General features: G+C 43.7%; 1 protein-coding gene across 2 annotated transcripts in view; it reads left to right on the top strand.

The window, feature by feature from the left end:
- phlpp1 (PH domain and leucine rich repeat protein phosphatase 1) overlaps positions 1-19,724 on the top strand; it is a 165,289-nt gene that overhangs the window by 120,061 nt on the left and 25,504 nt on the right. For both annotated transcript variants that reach the window (XM_060914028.1, XM_060914038.1), the window contains exons 6-10: positions 2,176-2,403; positions 14,488-14,690; positions 14,786-14,846; positions 15,996-16,091; positions 19,557-19,712. In XM_060914028.1, the coding sequence (XP_060770011.1) occupies positions 2,176-2,403; positions 14,488-14,690; positions 14,786-14,846; positions 15,996-16,091; positions 19,557-19,712 (744 nt within the window). The remainder of the gene's footprint in view (positions 1-2,175; positions 2,404-14,487; positions 14,691-14,785; positions 14,847-15,995; positions 16,092-19,556; positions 19,713-19,724) is intronic.

Here is a 19,724-nt window from a genome sequence, read left to right as displayed (position 1 = left end):
GAAAAAAATTGCATGTACGATTCAGAAACACCTCCATCCTCCTGTCATTACTCATATTATCCTTATCGTTTTAGCTAGCTGACTAGCTACACTAACTGCTAGTCGTAAACCTGTCAAAATGTAGCGTTGCCCTAGCAACCACAACAATATAGCTAGCTACAGTAGTACAGCATAGAGTGGTGCCTGAAAGTTTGTGAACCCTTTAGAATTTTCTATATTTCTGCATAAATATGACCTAAAACATCATCAGATTTTCACACAAGTCCTAAAAGTAGATAAAGAGAACCCAGTTAAACAAATGAGACAAAAATATTAGACTTGGTCATTTATTTATTGAGGAAAATGATCCAATATTACAGATCTGCGAGGGGCAAAAGTATGTGAACCTTTGCTTTCAGTATCTGGTGTGACCCCCTTGTGCAGCAATAACTGTTGATCAGTCCTGCACACCGGCTTGGAGGAATTTTAGCCCGTTCCTCCGTACAGAACAGCTTCAACTCTGGGATGCTGGTGGGTTTCCTCACATGAACTGCTCGCTTCAGGTCCTTCCACAACATTTCCATTGGATTAAGGTCAGGACTTTGACTTGGCCATTCCAAAACATTAACTTTATTCTTCTTTAACCATTCTTTGGTAGAACAACTTGTGTGCTCAGGGTCGTTGTCTTGCTGCATGACCCACCTTCTCTTGAGATTCAGTTCATGGACAGATGTCCTGACATTTTCCTTTAGAATTCGCTGGGATAATTCAGAATTCATTGTTCCATCAATGATGGCAAGCCATCCTGGCCCAGATGCAGCAAAACAGGCCCAAACCATGATACTACCACCACCATGTTTCACAGATGGGATAAGGTTCTTATGCTGGAATGCAGTGTTTTCCTTTCTCCAAACATAACGCTTCTCATTTAAACCAAAAAGTTCTATTTTGGTCTCATCCGTCCACAAAACATTTTTCCAATAGCCTTCTGGCTTGTCCACGTGATCTTTAGCAAACTGCAGATGAGCAGCAATGTTCTTTTTGGAGAGCAGTGGCTTTCTCCTTGCAACCCTGCCATGCACACCATTGTTGTTCAGTGTTCTCCTGATGGTGGACTCATGAACATTAACATTAGCCAATGTGAGAGAGGCCTTCAGTTGCTTAGAAGTTACCCTGGGGTCCTTTGTGACCTCGCCGACTATTACACACCTTGCTCTTGGAGTGATCTTTGTTGGTCGACCACTCCTGGGGAGGGTAACAGTGGTCTTGAATTTCCTACGTTTGTACACAATCTGTCTGACTGTGGATTGGTGGAGTCCAAACTCTTTAGAGATGGTTTTGTAACCTTTTCCAGCCTGATGAGCATCAACAACGCTTTTTCTGAGGTCCTCAGAAATCTCCTTTGTTCGTGCCATCATACACTTCCACAAACATGTGTTGTGAAGATCAGACTTTGATAGATCCCTGTTCTTTAAATAAAACAGGGTGCCCACTCACACCTGATTGTCATCCCATTAACTGCTAATCCGAGAGGTTCACATACTTTTGCCACTCGCAGATATGTAATATTGGATCATTTTCCTCAATAAATAAATGACCAGGTGTAATATTTTTGTCTCATTTGTTTAACTGGGTTCTCTTTATCTACTTTTAGGACTTGTGTGAAAATCTGATGATGTTTTAGGTCATATTTATGCAGAAATATAGAAAATTCTAAAGGGTTCACAAACTTTCAAGCACCACTGTACTTCACAAGGAGGTTCTCTTATAGCACAGAAGTTGCAAAAGATTAGTGTTCAGGGTTTTTTTTTTTAAACACTTGTTCTCTCACCACTGTCTTTTTTTTTTTTTTTTTTCCCCTGTCTGTCAAAGTTAATAAGATGAAAAACGTAGATTGTTGTGTTGCTAAGAAACCAGAAAAAGCGTAAACTTGTCTGACACCGGAGACGACTCTTACGAGCGTTTAATAATCGTCTCGTGAGATATCGATGAATGATTGATTACGCAGGTTTGTACGGTATGCAACACGTAGCGTCGGTCCTTGTTGAAGTTGTTGCTATGGAAACGTTAACGAATTAGCGTTGATTTGGAGTGTGTTATCGTCAGAGCTGCTGGATAAACTGTGTAAACATTTGAATAAACGGCTACAGTAGCGCATCGAGAAGTAAGCGTGTGTGTGTGTGTGTGCTGTTTCAGCCTGCAGACGTTGCTGTTGGACGGGAACATGTTGACGTCGTTGCCAGTGGAGTTGGGCTCCCTGCAGCGCCTCTGCTACCTCGGCCTCTCTTTCAATGAGTTCAGCGGCGTTCCGGCCGTACTGGAGAGACTGAGCGCCGTCGAGCGCCTCTGCATGGCCGGGAACAGAGTGGAGCAGCTCGCGCTGCAGACTTTCCGCCTGCTCACCATCAAATACGTCGACCTGAGGTACACACACACAAAGCATGTCCATTTGTAACACCGTATCGCTCCTTTCATTCATCTTCCCTCTGCCAAGAAAGAACAGTAATAAATCTGTTATAAATGTATAATAAACCTGTCACTGCGCTCATCTGTCAAGTGAGACACATGGAGGGAAACTTGGAGCGAGGGATGGATTTGGATTTCGGAGTCGACTAACCTGCGGGAGGAATAATCACCCTGTTCTGAGACTGTGCGATTAGTACTAATTATCATTCTCGTGATTATTCTTATTCATAAATGCAAAATAAATGACAGAGATGCACACTAAGCTATGGTCGACATCGGGTGTGAAAAAGTATCGGCCCCCTTCCCTGTGTTACCTCACATTCGTCCAAGTTCTCACGTTTCTCGACAAGCTCTAATATCACACACGTTAAAGGAAACGTTTTTAAACACCAAGTCAGACGGTTTTTTTCCTTCGATTTGTCGAACGGTCCTGTTTTCCCCCCTTGTGTGAAAAAGTATTGACCCCCTCTCCCTCCATTCTGATTTCATCCGTTAAAGGTCCCATGGCATGGTGGTTTGTTGATGCTTTAAACGGGCTCGTGGAGGTTTCCGGATGTTATACCCGCAGCCTTTCTCGAAATGAACCCTCGGCACGTAGATGTAGCCTCCTGGGAGAAAGCCCCATTTCAGCGCTTTTCCCAGTGCGTCGTTTTGCTAATGAGAAGCAGGAGGCGGGGAAGGGTAGAGGGTGGGGGCGGGTCTTATCATTAATATTCGTGACATGTAAACGTGTTACCTCTGATTGGCTAACAGCACTGTGCCGCTACCTCCAGTGGGTCAGAACAAGCGGATGTGGGTGTCTTACTATGGCGAGAGAGAAGGAACAAACCGCGAAGGGAAAAATACCACACGCTGACGTCATTAAGGTGCGACGCGAGGAAATAAAATAAATTCAACAAATGTTTGGGTTTTTACTGAACAAACAAACAAATAAAATGAACGAGTGACTTAAAAAAAAGAATGTGGGTGTCTTTGTAAAAACTGTTTTGATTGGCTATTATAACAGAGCATGCGGTTAGCTGCACAGCTAATGTAGCCATTGCAAGGTTAACGTGGCACCGATTTTAAAACACGGCAAAACGACCTAACAGTTCTACACTTACTTGTTCGGTGTTTGTGGCTGATGCGGCAGGGATGCTTGGTACGGACCCAGGCTTCAGTGACAGTTGATGTGCAAAACCTGCCCTGTACTGTCCCAAGTTGTGGAAACATTCATCAGGAAAATGCTTCCGACAAACATACACCGTCTTAGGTAGACTCGACAGCGTATTATTGAAGTAAATAAAATTAAGCCACTGCGTCTTCAGGGGCTCTCCCGTCGGCAGTAAAAACAGACTCTTTTCTGTGTTGTCACATCCATGTACAGCGCAACTTCCATGTTTGGTGGCAACTTTTGAGCTGGGCGGGCAATCCATACAGTGGGTGGGAATCCAGAGGGGGGGCGTGGGGATCATCTCCCTTGCTGACGTAGTAAAGGGAAGAGTTTATCAACGCGCCGTTTTGACGCGCCATTCTCAAATGTTGGGCATAGTTTGGTTTACACATTATGAAATTTCTAGCCACTGGGGTGACTTAAGAAGGTCAGAGGAACTCATTTTAACGTTAAAAAACCTCAGAAAGTGAAAATTTCATGCCATGGGACCTTTAACTGCGTGTGCATCGTCAGTTTAGTGCATTTTTAAAATATTGCTTTTTTTTTTTTTTTTTTAAAGTGATCCAACACTTATTTTTCGTGTGTGAAAAAGTTTTTGCCCCTTCTTGATGGCTTCAGGTCCTGTACTGCGTGAGACACCAGATGGTTTTGGATTTTTAGAAGAAAAAAAAAGATTTTTTTTTTTTTTTAAATGCATTTTGACTTGAGTAAACATGTCAAACATGATTTTTTATTGGTTTTATTTCTTAAGCTTCTATATCAAGTGTGTGGAAACAGCAATTACACCCCCTTCTTCCAAAAATAAAAAAAAATAATAATTTATTTTATTACTTGATCTTTTTCACATTGAACGCTTCTGGGCTTTTTTTTTTTTCCTTTCTTTTTTTTTATGAAATATGATTCTAAGACCAAAGAAGCTTGTTAAATTTTTTTTTTTTAAAGTTGCATGTTTGTTTTATTAAAATGTTCCATAAAATATATGCATAAAATTAATTTAAAAGAAATAGTTCAGGTATACATACATTTAATAATAAATGCATTTAAAAGAAATAATTTTATATCCATAAAATAAAACGCTACGTTTCGTTTTTTATGAAGCTTCTGTATGAACTGTGTGTGAAAAAATATTTGCCCCCAGTCTGATTTCTTCTGTTACTTTATATTTGTCACGCTGAATTCCGTAAAAAAATAATAATAATAATAAAATGTCCGTAAAATGAATAATTTAGGTATAAATAAATTTGATATGAATGTCAAACATTTTACTTAAAAAATGAATTTTATAAGGAACTCTTAAATACATAGTTTTATTTATTAAGCTTCTGTGTCAACTGTGTGGGGGGGGGGAATAAATCTGATTTCTTCGATTACTTTATATCCGTCACACTGAACGCTTTTGGATTTTTATACAAAATACAATACAAGACCAAAGAACCTTATTAAATTATTATTAAAAAAAAAAAGTTACGTGTTTGTTTAGGACGTGATCCAACAGCGACCTCACGCTGAATGCTTTGTTTTTTGTTTTTTAGACAAAACATATTAGACAAATGAAACTTGAAAAGCTGTTAAAAAAAAAAATTAAATGACAAACACCCATATTGACATGCGTGTCTGTCTGTGAAAAAGTAATTGCCCCCTCTCACTATGTTCTGCAGTAATATCAGGAATTGTTCTTCATATACTTGAGTTTTAGTTGATATTTTGAGCCTTGAAATTTCAGGGCGTGTTTAATTAAAGCGTGTAATTTTATTCGCCCAGCTGTTCGGTGCTTTGCGACAAAAACCCGTGACCCAAGCTTGAAGAGAGCAGGATTAACGTCCCTCTGAGTAATGCCACATCGTCGCGGGTCCGTGCTGCGCGATGTCCATTTTCACCAGGCGCAGATGTAGCGCGGTCCTAAAACTGATAGGACGCCATCGATGTGGATTTATTTCCCCAAACTGTCCCTCGAATCTGATTTTTGGAGTCGGTTTCTGACTCTGGAGCTCAGTCGAAGCGAGAGAGGCCTGCGCTGCTTCTTTTAAACGTTCCTCTGTTATCCGTCGTGACTTCCTGTCTGAGCTGTCAGCGTGCACTTGGGGGAAAGTTTGGCAGGCTGGAAAAACATTTCCAGTCGGAGATAACGGCCCTCGCTGTGGTTTATTGAAAGCCGAGAGCAGCAGAAGTGGCTTTTTAACACTTTTCAGACTCGGCGAGTTCAACAGCTTCCCACACTCCACCCTGACACGCTTGGAAGTTCTCATCACAAGACGGCGTGGAGAGCTTGCAGCTGTCTCATTACGGAAATGATGAGAAAATAAGATTCATGATTTTAAAAAAAAAAAAAAAAAACACCATGACGGCTTGTGCGTCTCAGTGTTTACGCTTTAAAATCCTGTTCATATTTGGGGGGTGAAAAAAAAAACCCATCCCCGGAGTGAGAAGGTGAACGTTGAGGAGATGGTCTGCTTGAGTTACTGCGATTTTTATAGACTAATTTACACCGTCAAGTTTAACTCGCGTGTTTGTTTAATGAACGTTTTCTGAAACCTGGTTGTTTCATATTAACGATGTGCAAGAAAGCAATCCAGTCTAAGGCATTCAAATACATAGACAAAAGTAATGGCGCCCTTTAACAGGACGACTGCTGTAGTAGCTGATGCACTGCGCTGGCCGAGCTGCGTTATTGGCAGAGGTGGACAAAGTACCTCAACTTCATTACTTAAGTCAAAGTACGGATCCCGCCGGTCAAATTTTTACTTAAGTACTGAAGTACTTGCTTTTAAAAATACTTAAGTATTAAAAGTACGTTTTCTGTCAACGCATCATTGTATTATTGCCACAACGCTTACAAAACCTAACGCCTCTGAAACAACCGACTGGATTTACGAAATGAACGCATCATGGTGGTTTAATGTTAAGCTTGCGAGTCAGTGAAGCTCCACCTGACATGCTAGCAAACTCTTTTCAAACTCGAAATCATAGAAAAGAAAGATTTCTACATTCTGTTTATTTGTCAAGATTCTGCTAAAACATATTTCTGAAAGGACTTCAGATAAGTTAACGTTATTCATCTTAGCGTAACTCTGTTTTTACATGCTAACTAACGGTGTCTAAGTTAACTAGCTATGTGTAAACATTAGGGCTGTAACAATATGCGTATCGAAATCGCGATACGCAGAGCCACGATCCGTATCGCGATACAAGAAGGCAGAATCGCGGTACACCCTTTCAAACTTCTCCTCAGCCCAAAAACAGAGGCGCTTCCAAACTTCAATTTATGAATACTTTACTTTTTATTTAAATTACATTTTAAACTTACTTAAATTACTTTTATTTTTTTATCTCTATTAGTAAGTCGTCTTTTCGCCGACCTGCGACAATCTTCTGCGAGTCACGCAACGTCCACACTCGCCACTGGCAGAGCATTCATTTCTTTTAAGCGGTCGCCATTCTGGTTGCGACGCGGGGAGCGAATCTGTAAACAAGCAGCTCATTGGCTGGCTAGGTGTGCCACAAGCCAATCACAATCACTTGACCGGAAAGGCATGCAGCGTTGCCAGATTGGGCGGGTTTAGGTGCTTTTTGGCTGGTTTTGAACATATTTTGGGGTGGAAAACGTTAGCAATATCTGGCAACACTGAAGGCATGTCTGCTTGGGCGGAAGCCTTCTGCGGCAGTTACATTTTGACACGCGAGCAACGTTTCACCATAAAAATTCCGTAATTTCCATCCAAAAAAAAAAAATCTTAACGGATTTACACGATTTGGAAAAATGACTTTTTCAGAACCGAAAAAACCAGAGCTTCCGGCTCAACAGTATAATTTTGAGAAATAAAACAATCTTTGGATATACATTTGTTCATTTTTGCATACATATTACTCATTCTCTGCAGTGGTCTGAATTATTTGTAATTAAATAGTTAATGTAAGTAAGTAAATGTTAATAAGTCAAATTTACTACTTTAAAAAAAACATATTTTTAAAAAAATCGTGGGCGTATCGAATCGTGGGTCAAAAATCGCGATACGAATCGAATCGTGAGTTGGGTGTATCGTTACAGCCCTAGTAAACATTAGCCGTGGACAAGGTTACGGCAACTTGGCGGGTAAATCCATAGAAAGTCATTTGACTAACCAGACCGCATAGCTACGTTTGCAACGTTATCGCTCGCTCTAAAAGCACAGACAGCTTCACTGCAAGCTTTCTCTTGGAATAAAACGTTTATATACCTCAATACGATTCCGCAGGTTGGACGGCGAGTTTTTGTCGGCCGTGATGTGGTTCGTTTTAGGCGAACATTTAAAATGAAACGAATCTTTATTCCGAACAGAAAACTGAAACATGGGTTCTAGGTAAAGCCATGAGTGCGTGCGTTCTCTAGAAGAACCGCCTCCTTCCATTCTACCATCAACTGATCATGTTAAATAACGCTGCGGAGAAATCATTGATCTTGATTTTATCCAGTCTACGGACGTGACGCGACCTTATTGATTACTGATCGGCTCTCAGTGTCACCTGGGAAAAAACAATCACGTTTTAGAAAAGAAAAGAAAAAAACATCCACTTTCAAAGCCGCTTGATAGAAATGTAGTGGAGTGAAAAGTACGATGTTCGTCTTTCAAATGTAGAGAAGTTAAAGTCATAAGTTTCCAACAACAACAAAAAATACTCAAGTAAATTACTGTCCACCTCTGGTTCTTGGAAAGTATTTGGAGAACGCTCGTTCACCATTTAGTCGTCATTTTTACTTGTGAGCGTCGCCTTTTATGGCATGAAGTGGGCGTGGCTTGATGTTATAGTCATGGACGCATGACTATAAAGAAAAGGTCTGAGCGTTTTGGCCTAGGAGTACATTTGCACACGTCTTTATTAGCAGATCGATAAAACGAGGCGACTTGCAGGACGACTGCAGGAATTCGACGTGGTTCGTTCCTCCTTTTTTTTTTTTTTTTTTTTTTTTTTTTTTTAAATGTTAATACCCATCACATCTGTCCAGACCCGAGGCAGGTGTTCGGGGTTGTTCATAGATCGAGTCTCGTGTTTTAAGAGCTAATAAGACAATAGAATTAAATGTCGTGACGCTTTAAACCCTGAGCACCGGAGTGAAGATACAAAGGTGTGTGTGTGTGTATATATACATGGAGACTCGCACTCCACCCGCCACTTTAAAGGTCATAGGCACGGGTCGGAGGTGAAACGTAGAATATCAACTTTATTGTCTAGAAGAACAACCCAAAAAGTGAATTCAATCTTCCTAGTGTCTAATTTGCACCCTAAAATTGAATAAAACGTTTAAAATATACTGTTTTGCCCAATTTCCGAAGGTTTGTTTCCATCTCACTTATGCGCACTTTCACCACCAGGGGGCGTCGTCGTGACGTCATTTAAGCCAAACAGACCGGGAGCAGCTCTGCGTTTACCTGCGAACCGAGCACACGTGTACGGACTTTGGTTGTGAGAGGTTGTGTAAAATGTCTGATAGTGATTTTGAAGTAGGAACTCTCCAAATTGAATATCGAGAGGTGAAACCGTACGTGTATGAACCTATGGCCGTTGCGAAGCAATCGGTGAATGCGGCTCACTGGTTTGACCGTGCGGCCTCGGAATCGGACACCGACTCGGCCGACTCTGATCGCGGCGACCCCGGACCTCAACAAGACTCGCGCCCAAACGATTTATCCTGGTAGTTATGATAAATTCCTCCTTTCATAATAATACTAAATAAGAGCCCTTTTGAAGAATAATTAAGCCGCCGTCCCTAGTGGATATAGGGAACGATTACTGGACAGCGCGCCGGTAGGCCACATTAGCCTGCCATCCGCGGCATTATACTATTTATAGCCGACTCTAAGCGCGGAAATCTCCCTGTGTCTCATTTCCACAGTGATTGTACAGGATCCCTCAGGATTCTTGACTTGTCAATTGCAAGCAAAAGTAAAAATGTTTCCCTCCAATCTTCTCCTTTTTGCTTGAGCGTTGCTGCTCCGTTTCTTCTTTGACTGCTTGATTTTGTTTCACGCGCACAATCCGCTCTCTCTGCCTCGTCTCCTCTTCCCACTCAGTCTGCATCTTCTCCTTTTTCGGAAAAAGCCAACCCTCTCGCTCCGTCTCTTCTCCTTTTTCAGAAAAAGCCAACCCTCTCGCTCCGTCTCTTCTCCTTTTTCAGAAAAAGCCAACCCTCTCGCTCCGTCTCTTCTCCTTTTTCAGAAAAAGCCAACCCTCTCGCTCTGTCTCTTCTCCTTTTTCAGAAAAAGCCAACCCTCTCGCTCCGTCTCTTCTCCTTTTTCAGAAAAAGCCAACCCTCTCGCTCTGTCTCTTCTCCTTTTTCAGAAAAAGCCAACCCTCTCGCTCCGTCTCTTCTCCTTTTTCAGAAAAAGCCAACCCTCTCGCTCCGTCTCTTCTCCTTTTTCAGAAAAAGCCAACCCTCTCGCTCTGTCTCTTCTCCTTTTTCAGAAAAAGCCAACCCTCTCGCTCCGTCTCTTCTCCTTTTTCAGAAAAAGCCAACCCTCTCGCGCCGTCTCTTCTCCTTTTTCAGAAAAAGCCAACCCTCTCGCTCCGTCTCTTCTCCTTTTTCAGAAAAAGCCAACCCTCTCGCTCCGTCTCTTCTCCTTTTTCAGAAAAAGCCAACCCTCTCGCTCTGTCTCTTCTCCTTTTTCAGAAAAAGCCAACCCTCTCGCTCCGTCTCTTCTCCTTTTTCAGAAAAAGCCAACCCTCTCGCTCTGTCTCTTCTCCTTTTTCAGAAAAAGCCAACCCTCTCGCTCCGTCTCTTCTCCTTTTTCAGAAAAAGCCAACCCTCTCGCTCCGTCTCTTCTCCTTTTTCAGAAAAAGCCAACCCTCTCGCTCTGTCTCTTCTCCTTTTTCAGAAAAAGCCAACCCTCTCGCTCCGTCTCTTCTCCTTTTTCAGAAAAAGCCAACCCTCTCGCTCCGTCTCTTCTCCTTTTTCAGAAAAAGCCAACCCTCTCGCTCCGTCTCTTCTCCTTTTTCAGAAAAAGCCAACCCTCTCGCTCCGTCTCTTCTCCTTTTTCAGAAAAAGCCAACCCTCTCGCTCCGTCTCTTCTCCTTTTTCAGAAAAAGCCAACCCTCTCGCTCCGCCTCTTCTCCTTTTTCAGAAAAAGCCAACCCTCTCGCTCCGTCTCTTCTCCTTTTTCAGAAAAAGCCAACCCTCTCGCTCTGTCTCTTCTCCTTTTTCAGAAAAAGCCAACCCTCTCGCTCCGTCTCTTCTCCTTTTTCAGAAAAAGCCAACCCTCTCGCTCCGTCTCTTCTCCTTTTTCAGAAAAAGCCAACCCTCTCGCTCCGTCTCTTCTCCTTTTTCAGAAAAAGCCAACCCTCTCGCTCCGTCTCTTCTCCTTTTTCAGAAAAAGCCAACCCTCTCGCTCCGTCTCTTCTCCTTTTTCAGAAAAAGCCAACCCTCTCGCTCCGCCTCTTCTCCTTTTTCAGAAAAAGCCAACCCTCTCGCTCCGTCTCTTCTCCTTTTTCAGAAAAAGCCAACCCTCTCGCTCTGTCTCTTCTCCTTTTTCAGAAAAAGCCAACCCTCTCGCTCCGTCTCTTCTCCTTTTTCAGAAAAAGCCAACCCTCTCGCTCCGCCTCTTCTCCTTTTTCAGAAAAAGCCAACCCTCTCGCTCCGCCTCTTCTCCATTTTCAGAAAAAGCCAACCCTCTCGCTCCGCCTCTTCACCTTTTTCGGAAAAAGCCAACCCTCTCGCTCCGTCTCTTCTCCTTTTATGGAAAAAGCCAACCCTCTCACTCGTCTCTTCTCCTTTTTCAGAAAAAGCCAACCCTCTCGCTCCGCCTCTTCACCTTTTTCAGAAAAAGCCAACCCTCTCGCTCCGCCTCTTCACCTTTTTTGGAAAAAGCCAACCCTCTCACTCGTCTCTTCTCCTTTTTCAGAAAAAGCCAACCCTCTCGCTCCGTCTCTTCTCCTTTTTCAGAAAAAGCCAACCCTCTCGCTCCGTCTCTTCTCCTTTTTCAGAAAAAGCCAACCCTCTCGCTCCGCCTCTTCTCCTTTTTCAGAAAAAGCCAACCCTCTCGCTCCGTCTCTTCTCCTTTTTCAGAAAAAGCCAACCCTCTCGCTCCGTCTCTTCTCCTTTTTCAGAAAAAGCCAACCCTCTCGCTCCGTCTCTTCTCCTTTTTCAGAAAAAGCCAACCCTCTCGCTCCGCCTCTTCTCCTTTTTCGGAAAAAGCCAACCCTCTTGCTCCGTCTCTTCTCCTTTTTCAGAAAAAGCCAACCCTCTCGCTCTGCCTCTTCTCCTTTTTCAGAAAAAGCCAACCCTCTCGCTCCGCCTCTTCTCCTTTTTTGGAAAAAGCCAACCCTCTCGCTCCACCTCTTCTCCTTTTTTGGAAAAAGCCAACCCTCTCGCTCCGCCTCTTCTCCTTTTTTGGAAAAAGCCAATCCGCTCGCTCCATCTCTTCTTTTTCAGAAAAAGCCAACCCTCTCACTCCGCCTCTTCTCCGTTTTCAGAAAAAGCCAACCCTCTCGCTCCGTCTCTTCTCCTTTTTTGGAAAAAGCCAACCCACTCGCTCCGCCTCTTCACCTTTTTTTGGAAAAAGCCAACCCTCTCACTCCGTCTTTTCTCCTTTTTTGGAAAAAGCCAACCCACTCGCTCCGTCTCTTCTCCTTTTTCAGAAAAAGCCAACCCACTCGCTCCGTCTCTTCTCCTTTTTCAGAAAAAGCCAACCCACTCGCTCCGCCTCTTCACCTTTTTCAGAAAAAGCCAACCCTCTCGCTCCGCCTCTTCTTTTTCGGAAAAAGCCAACCCTCTCGCTCTGTTTCTTCTCCTTTTTCGGAAAAAGCCAACCCACTCGCTCTGTCTCTTCTCCTTTTTTGGAAAAAGCCAACCCTCTCGCTCCACCTCTTCTCCTTTTTTGGAAAAAAGCCAACCCTCTCGCTCCGCCTCTTCTCCTTTTTCGGAAAAAGCCAATCCTCTCGCTCTGCCTCTTCTCCTTTTTCGGAAAAAGCCAACCCTCTCGCTCCGCCTCTTCTCCTTTTTCGGAAAAAGCCAACCCTCTCGCTCCGCCTCTTCTCCTTTTTCGGAAAAAGCCAACCGTCTCGCTCCATCTCTTCTCCTTTTTCGGAAAAAGCCAACCCTCTCGCTCCGCCTCTTCTCCTTTTTCGGAAAAAGCCAACCGTCTCGCTCCATCTCTTCTCCTTTTTCGGAAAAAGCCAACCCTCTCGCTCCGCCTCTTCTCCTCTCTCGGTAAAAGGTAAAAACTTCTTCCTGAACCAGTCCCATTGTTACAGTTCACTGCACAACAATAAGGCATGGGGTTTTTCTTTGGAAATTCCTAAACGCACGTCTGCACTCAAGCAGAACGGCAATGCAAGTAAACGGAAGTGGACTCAACTCCAGCGGTTTGTTTGCCTTGAATGACGTCATCCGCCAAGCGGTCACGAAAATCGCCGAACAGAAATTCGTCACGATCCGTACTAACTTATTTTAATTATTACTTATTCACAATACTTCTTGGGACCAGAAGAAAATTACAGAGGGTTTTTTAACATATAAAGTTTCAAATGTGCATAAAATTAAAACCGTTGCCAATGAGCTTTAATAGGAACTTGTTCTTGGCTGCAGGACTGGAACCCAGTGTGGTTTTCTGTTGCATGCTGAGATGCTTTTCTGCTCACCACGGTTGTAAAGAGTGATTCTCTAAGCGAGAGTGAGTTACTATAATCCTTCCTAGCAAAAAAGAAACCTCGAACCACAAATCTGTGCAGATTTGTGACACAGAACTGTCACTGCTCACTCTCTCGGTGTCTGTGTTTTTTGTGTTTCGCACCACTCTGCGTAAACTCGAGAGACAAACCCCAGGAGGAGATCAGCAGGTTCTAAAACGCCACAGTTGAAAGAAAGTCACACTTTTAAGATTGCCGTTTTTTCCTGTTCTGACGTTTGACGTGAGCGAACATTGATAACCGAAGCGCTTGATTTGTATCCGCGTGATTTGATGCATCAAAGGGGATCGGCTGATTCGAGAACTACTGCATCAAACAGCGGGTGGATGGATGGGTGTTCCTAACAAAGTGGCCTGTGTGCACATGTCTATTTGTAATACCAGAAGAAAGGCCAGGATACGAAACCATGCCAGTGCTGAAAGCTACAGCAAGTCGAGTGTCCTATCCATCAGACCGGGATCTACTTTATTGGACCCGGTTTGTGTTTGGAAAGAAAATATCCAGCTGCCTGCAGATGCATTGTTTCATAATAAAGAGTCACGTTAATCATATTAAAAAAAAAACCACCCACCGATCTCGCTCCAGGAAAAGCACGACGTCTGTCCGCGAAAGCAGCCTTTAATTATTATTCACGACGTCACGCTTTTAAGTGATTTGGAACGCATTTGTAAGCGCGTTATAATATTTTTCTCTTCCTGATTTTTTTTTTTTTTTTATTAGAGCAATTGAGCAAAATTTTAAAATTAGCAACGAACAAATGCGTAGCTGGAGACGAGCAGATTTCGTGTAGCTATGTTTAAACTTTAACGCGTCTTCTGTCTTGATGTCTGTCTTTAGTATGTCGCAAGCTACTTGTTCTGAATCCCACCTGCTGCACTACACACACCGACCGAGACGCAATTTGATAAAGCTCGTCTTCATTCAATGCTTATTTTTCTTTTTCTGCTTAGAACTACGAACACGTAGTTATGTAGAGACACTCATCCGCAGTTAACGCGGTCACGTCGTGAAAATGAAGACAGAAATAGTCTTTAACATGCGAGGAAAGCATATCGCTGAGAAGTTCTTCCAGGACATGCTGAGTATTTTTATTTTTTTTAAATAATAATCGTATATAGCTAGTTAGATAGCTAGCTAGCTGGGTGTGGCTTATATTATATATTATTGCATCAGCTGCTACGTTCATGGAACTGAGCAGCACGTTGCAGCACATTTTTCTTTGTCTCCTTTAGACTGAACCGGATTTCCAGCGTGGTGCCGGACGAGCCGGACTTCCTGCGTCACGTGACCCAGTTGGACGTACGGGATAATCGTCTGAGCGAGCTAGACGCCTCGCTGTTTCCTCGTCTGGAGGTGTTGCACTGCCAGAGAAACCGCATTACAAGGCTCCGGCTCCGGGGCAGCACGCTCAAAGCCCTGTACGCCTCCAACAACGGTAAACACCTTCGCATCAACACTTTACACCTCAAAATAGCACCGGTACTGTTAGCAATGTTCCTAAATACGGACTTTTTTGATCTTGCAAAACAGAAATTCGGGACCTCGAAGCGAGTCCAATCGCTTCCAATCTCACCTACATGGACATTTCAAGGTGAGCGGCTTTCAGACACGGTCTTACACAAGGATGGTTGAAGAATAAATAAATAATATGTTTTATTTTTTTCGCGGCCTGGTTTTCATCAAATCCTGCGCTCTGATTGGCTGGCGAGCGGGTCCGTATCTTACGATACGGACCCTGGTTATGGACCTCTGGCGACTCGCTCGTTCACAACAACAAACATCGTAGCATTTTTTGTCAACGTTTATCTAAGATTTATTTATAAGATTATCAAAATCTTATAAATGTTTGCCAGCATTTCTCAGGAGAACAGCATTAATTTTACAGCATGGATAGCGATAACGACAGTGTTCACAGCGAGAGCGAGTTTTACTACCCTAAGGAAGAAGAAATAAAAGAAAACATTTCAGGAGAAAGCTAAAAACCTCTAACTGTTGCTAACGCCGAGCAAAAACATGGCTGAATCCTGAATGACTCCTATTTGTATAAATAGGGGACTACATAGGCGGCAAAATGTAGTTTTTTTCCTGCCATGGAAGTGCACTTGTATACCGAGGAGGAAGCCATTTGCATTACAGCTGTGAATGAGGATTCAAAATGGCGGCTCGGCTCGGTTTTCCCTTTCGGGCGCTCTCGTTTTCTGTTAGAATTTGGTAAAAAAATAAATATATTATTTACCAGCTTAAGGTCGGTCCGTATGGTGAAATACCGTGATCTCGGCCTTGAATACTGACTTCGGCCCAGAGGGCCTCGATCAGTACTTTCAAGACCTCGGTCACGGTATTTCACCATACGGACCTCCCAGCTGCTAAATAACATATATGTATGCTAGTAGAAGTAGAAATGCTTTGAAAATACCTTCTTGAAAAATATCACAAGGAATGGAAATAATTTTTTTTTTTAATGTATATTGAAATACACACTCAAGCAGCGATCATCAGGGGTCCAAGCAGAAATTTTTCCGCCTCTGAGAATACTAGAAATATATATATATATTTTTTTTTTTAAGTGATATTGCATTCATTTAAAAAGTACAACAGATCCATTAAGAGTACCAGAAGAGCATCGCAGAAATGACAGGTCTTGATGTAAAACCGCTGCAGTTACGGTCATGACAGGGTGTAAATAATTCCGTATGAGTAGCGGTCTGACTGTTAAATCATGCCTTCTGATTGGCTGAAGGAATTGTCTGGAGGTGTTACCAGCGTGGCTCAGTGACAGCAAGAAGCTGGAAGTGTTGGACGTCAGTCATAATTACATCAGAGAGTTGCCCCAGTGGTGAGTGTGTCTCTCTCTCTCTCTCTCTCTCTCTCTCTCTCTCACACACACATACACACACACCGGGTCTGTTTTACACACTGGTGTCCAGATGATGAATCTCTGCTGGAGGCTTCACTGAGGACAGTGACCTCACACACTCTATCTCCTGCCCTCTATTACAGCCACTCTTAGTGTGTGTGTGTGTGAGAGAGAGAGAGAGAGAGAGAGAGAAGACAAGGAAGAAGACAGATTCATGTTCTGTTTGTCCTTTAAGCTTTCCATCTCACACACCCTCTCATCATCCTGTCATTTTTTTTCTCTCTCGCGCGCACACACACACCGTCTCTATGTATTTATGTCTGTAATCCACAGCCCTTTCAAAGGTATTGGAATGGCAGGGCCAATTCTTTTGTTCTTGCTACATGCTGAAGACATTTCAGTTTGAGATCAAATGATGAACGTGAAACGATGGGTCAGAGTTCCAGCCTTCAGTTCCTGATGTTTGTTCAGGCTCGATGTGTTCAAGAACGTACAACGTAGCACCTTTTGCTTGAGCACAGCCATTTTTTTCCCCCAAAGTGATCGAAAGTATTGGAACGTTGATCCTATGAGGTGCTTTTACACTTTGCTCAACGTGTATGAAGCATAGCCAGGGAGATCTGAGATGATTGTTTGTTTGTTTTTAAGTTAGTGATTGTAACAATGCACTATTTTCAAAGCTACTAATCATCAAAAGTGTTTATTATTGGTTGTAAGTTCAGAGCCAGGGACGTTCAGGAACGTCAAGCTACAACAAATCGCCCGGATTGTTTGATCAGGTTCATAAAATAAATCTGTACTGAGGTCTGTTTGTTTTTTGTTTTTTTTTATATAATACATATGCAGTGCCCTCCACAATTATTGGCCCCCTTGTTGTAAAGATGAGTAAAAACGGTTAAAAAAAAATCCACCTTTTGGTGAAGTCGCTTCACCTCAGACTGAAAAAATGAGAGAAATCCAGCCTTTAATTGAAGTAAATTTATTCAGAGTCAACCAAATCCCTGATCAAGAAAATTATTTTCCACAAAAGCACGTGTCCCAATATTATTGGCACGCCCGCGTTTAATACTTTGTCTAATCTCCCTTTGCCAGTAAAACAGCACTGAGTCTCTTCTATAACATTTTATATGGTTGGAGATCCAGAGCAGGACATCGGAGCCCTTTCCTCTTTACGCAATCTCTCCAGATCCATCCAGGGTCCTCGAACCTCTCCTGTGCTCTCTGCTCTTCAGGTTTTCACGTCAGGGGACTGAGACAGTCAGGGCAGAAGATGATTCTGTGATTCTCAGTGAACCGTTTTTGTGTTGATTTGGACGTCGGATCATTGTCCTTCTGGAAGATCCAGTGACGACCCGGTTTTAGTTTCCTGAAATGCAGAGGCAGCCAGATTCTGATTGAAAATGTCCCGGGAGTCCGTGATGGCATGGAGCCTAACAAGGATTCCAGGGTCTTTGGAGGAAAAACAGCCCCAAAACGAACATCACCAAACCTCCACCATATTTTACAGTTGGGATCGGGTTCTTTTCATGATAGCCGTCCTGCTTTTTACACCAAACCCAAGTGTTTATTGGGGGGGAAGAAAGGCTCCATTTTTGTTCCATCAGACCAGAGAACACTGTTTCCGTCCAAGCTGGAATATCATTTCGCAAACTTCAGGTGCTTGCGTTTGTGGTTAACTGAGAAAGTCTTTTTTTTTTTCTGGAACCTTCCAAATAACCTGTTGGTGTGGAGGTGGAGTCTGATGGTGTGTTTGGAGATTTGGAAACCCCAAGATTTTATTTTTTCTTGTAATTCACCAATAGCGACCCTTGGGGATTTTTTTCCCCCTCTCTTACCCTCTTCACTGTACGTCGGGGCAAAATAAACTCTGCTCCTCTTCCAGGCGAATTTGTACCAGTTCCAGTCGGTGTCCCCTTTTTATTATTGCCCTGACAGGACATAAGAAATGTCCGTTTCCAGGCGAGTAGATATTTATATAACTGTTCCATGACTTATGAAAGTCAACACACTTCTTCTCCCTCATTTGGTTTGTGTGTCTCTGATCGTTCCCGTGTCGATGTTGAGGGAATCTGGCCTCTGTGTCGCCTCGTATTTGTTTCCCAGTTAATCAGGAAGTCGTGGATTACAGAGTGAAAGTTCCTACACACTCCAATCAACTCAAAAATACTGTACTATTTTTTCCCCCCTTTGAACTCGTTAAATGGGTCCCGTCTTATAGAGCAGGTACAGCAGAGTTGACTCCACACCTGCTCTTTAAACTTGCTTTGTAAACAATAATCCGATTTCTGGAACTCCTTTTCAGTTCCCGCATCGTCGTTCGAACAAGACTGAAAGAGCACGTTGTGTTAGACGCCTTCAGACCCAGACCCGCCTCAGACCCAGACCCGCCTCAGACCCAGACCCGCCTCAGACCCAGACCCGCCTCAGACTCAGACCCGCTCGGCTAAATGTTTTGCAGCAGAAATGTATAAAGTACTTGTGCTTTTGCTGAAACGCAGTTAGGTTGTTACTGTTAATTCGAAAAATATCTTGAAAATAATATCTATCTATCTATCTATCTATCTATCTATCTATCTATCTATCTATCTCTCTCTCTCTCTCTCTCTCTCTCTCACACTCACACACACACACACACACACACAGTGAAAAAGAATGCTGCTGTCTGGTGTAGCTGATGACTCTGCTCTGTCCTTTTTGCCCTTCGTCTCAAACTTCCCACCTCATTTCAGTGGGGAAATTAGTTTTCAAAAGGTTACACTGACCCTCCTCTCTCTCTCTCTGTCCCTCTCTCTCTCTCTGTCCCTCTCTCTCTCTCTGTCCCTCCCCCTCTCTCTCCCTCTCTCTGTCTCTCTCGCTGTCCCTCCCCCTCTCTCTCCCTCTGTCTCTCTCTCTGTCCCTCTCCCTCTCTCTCCCTCTCTGTCCCTCTCTCTCTGTCCCTCCCCCTCTCTCTCTGTCCCTCCCCCTCTCTGTCCCTCTCCCTCTCTCTCTCTCTGTCCCTCCCCCTCTCTCTCCCTCTCTCTCTCTCTCTGTCTCTCTCGCTGTCCCTCCCCCTCTCCCTCTCTCTGTCCCTCTCCCTCTCTCTCTGTCTCTCTCCCTCTCTCTGTCCCTCCCCCTCTCTGTCCCTCTCCCTCCCTCCCTCTCTCTGTCCCCCTCTCTCCCTCTCTCTCCCTCTCTCTGTCCCTCCCCCTCTCTCTCTGTCTCTCTGTCCCTCCCCCCTCTCTCCCTGTCCCTCCCCCTCTCTCTCTGTCTCTCTCTCCCTCTGCCTCTCTCTCTCCTTCCTCTCTCTCTCTTCCTCTCTGTCCCTCTCTCCTGCTCTCTTTCGCTCTCTTCCTCTCTCTCTCTTTTTCCTCTCTCTCTCCCTCTCTGTGTCCCTCTCTCTCTCCTTCCCTTTCTCTCTCTCTTCCTGTCTCTCCTTCCCTCCCTTTCTCTCCCTCTCTCTCTCAGGTTGTTCTGCAGTAGCAGTCTGAGGAAGGTCCTGGCAGGTCATAACCGTCTGCAGCGTCTGCCTGAGCGAGTAGAGAAGCCCGTGGTCGAGGTTTTAGACGTCCAACACAACCAGCTAGTCGAGCTGCCATGTAACCTCTTCCTTAAATCCACCAGGTAACACACACA

Source organism: Neoarius graeffei, chromosome 1, assembly GCF_027579695.1.
Source record: "Neoarius graeffei isolate fNeoGra1 chromosome 1, fNeoGra1.pri, whole genome shotgun sequence".
Taxonomy (NCBI): Eukaryota; Metazoa; Chordata; class Actinopteri; order Siluriformes; family Ariidae; genus Neoarius; species Neoarius graeffei.
The sequence above is the reverse complement of the archived record's forward strand: the minus strand, read 5'-3'. Positions and strand labels throughout refer to the sequence as shown.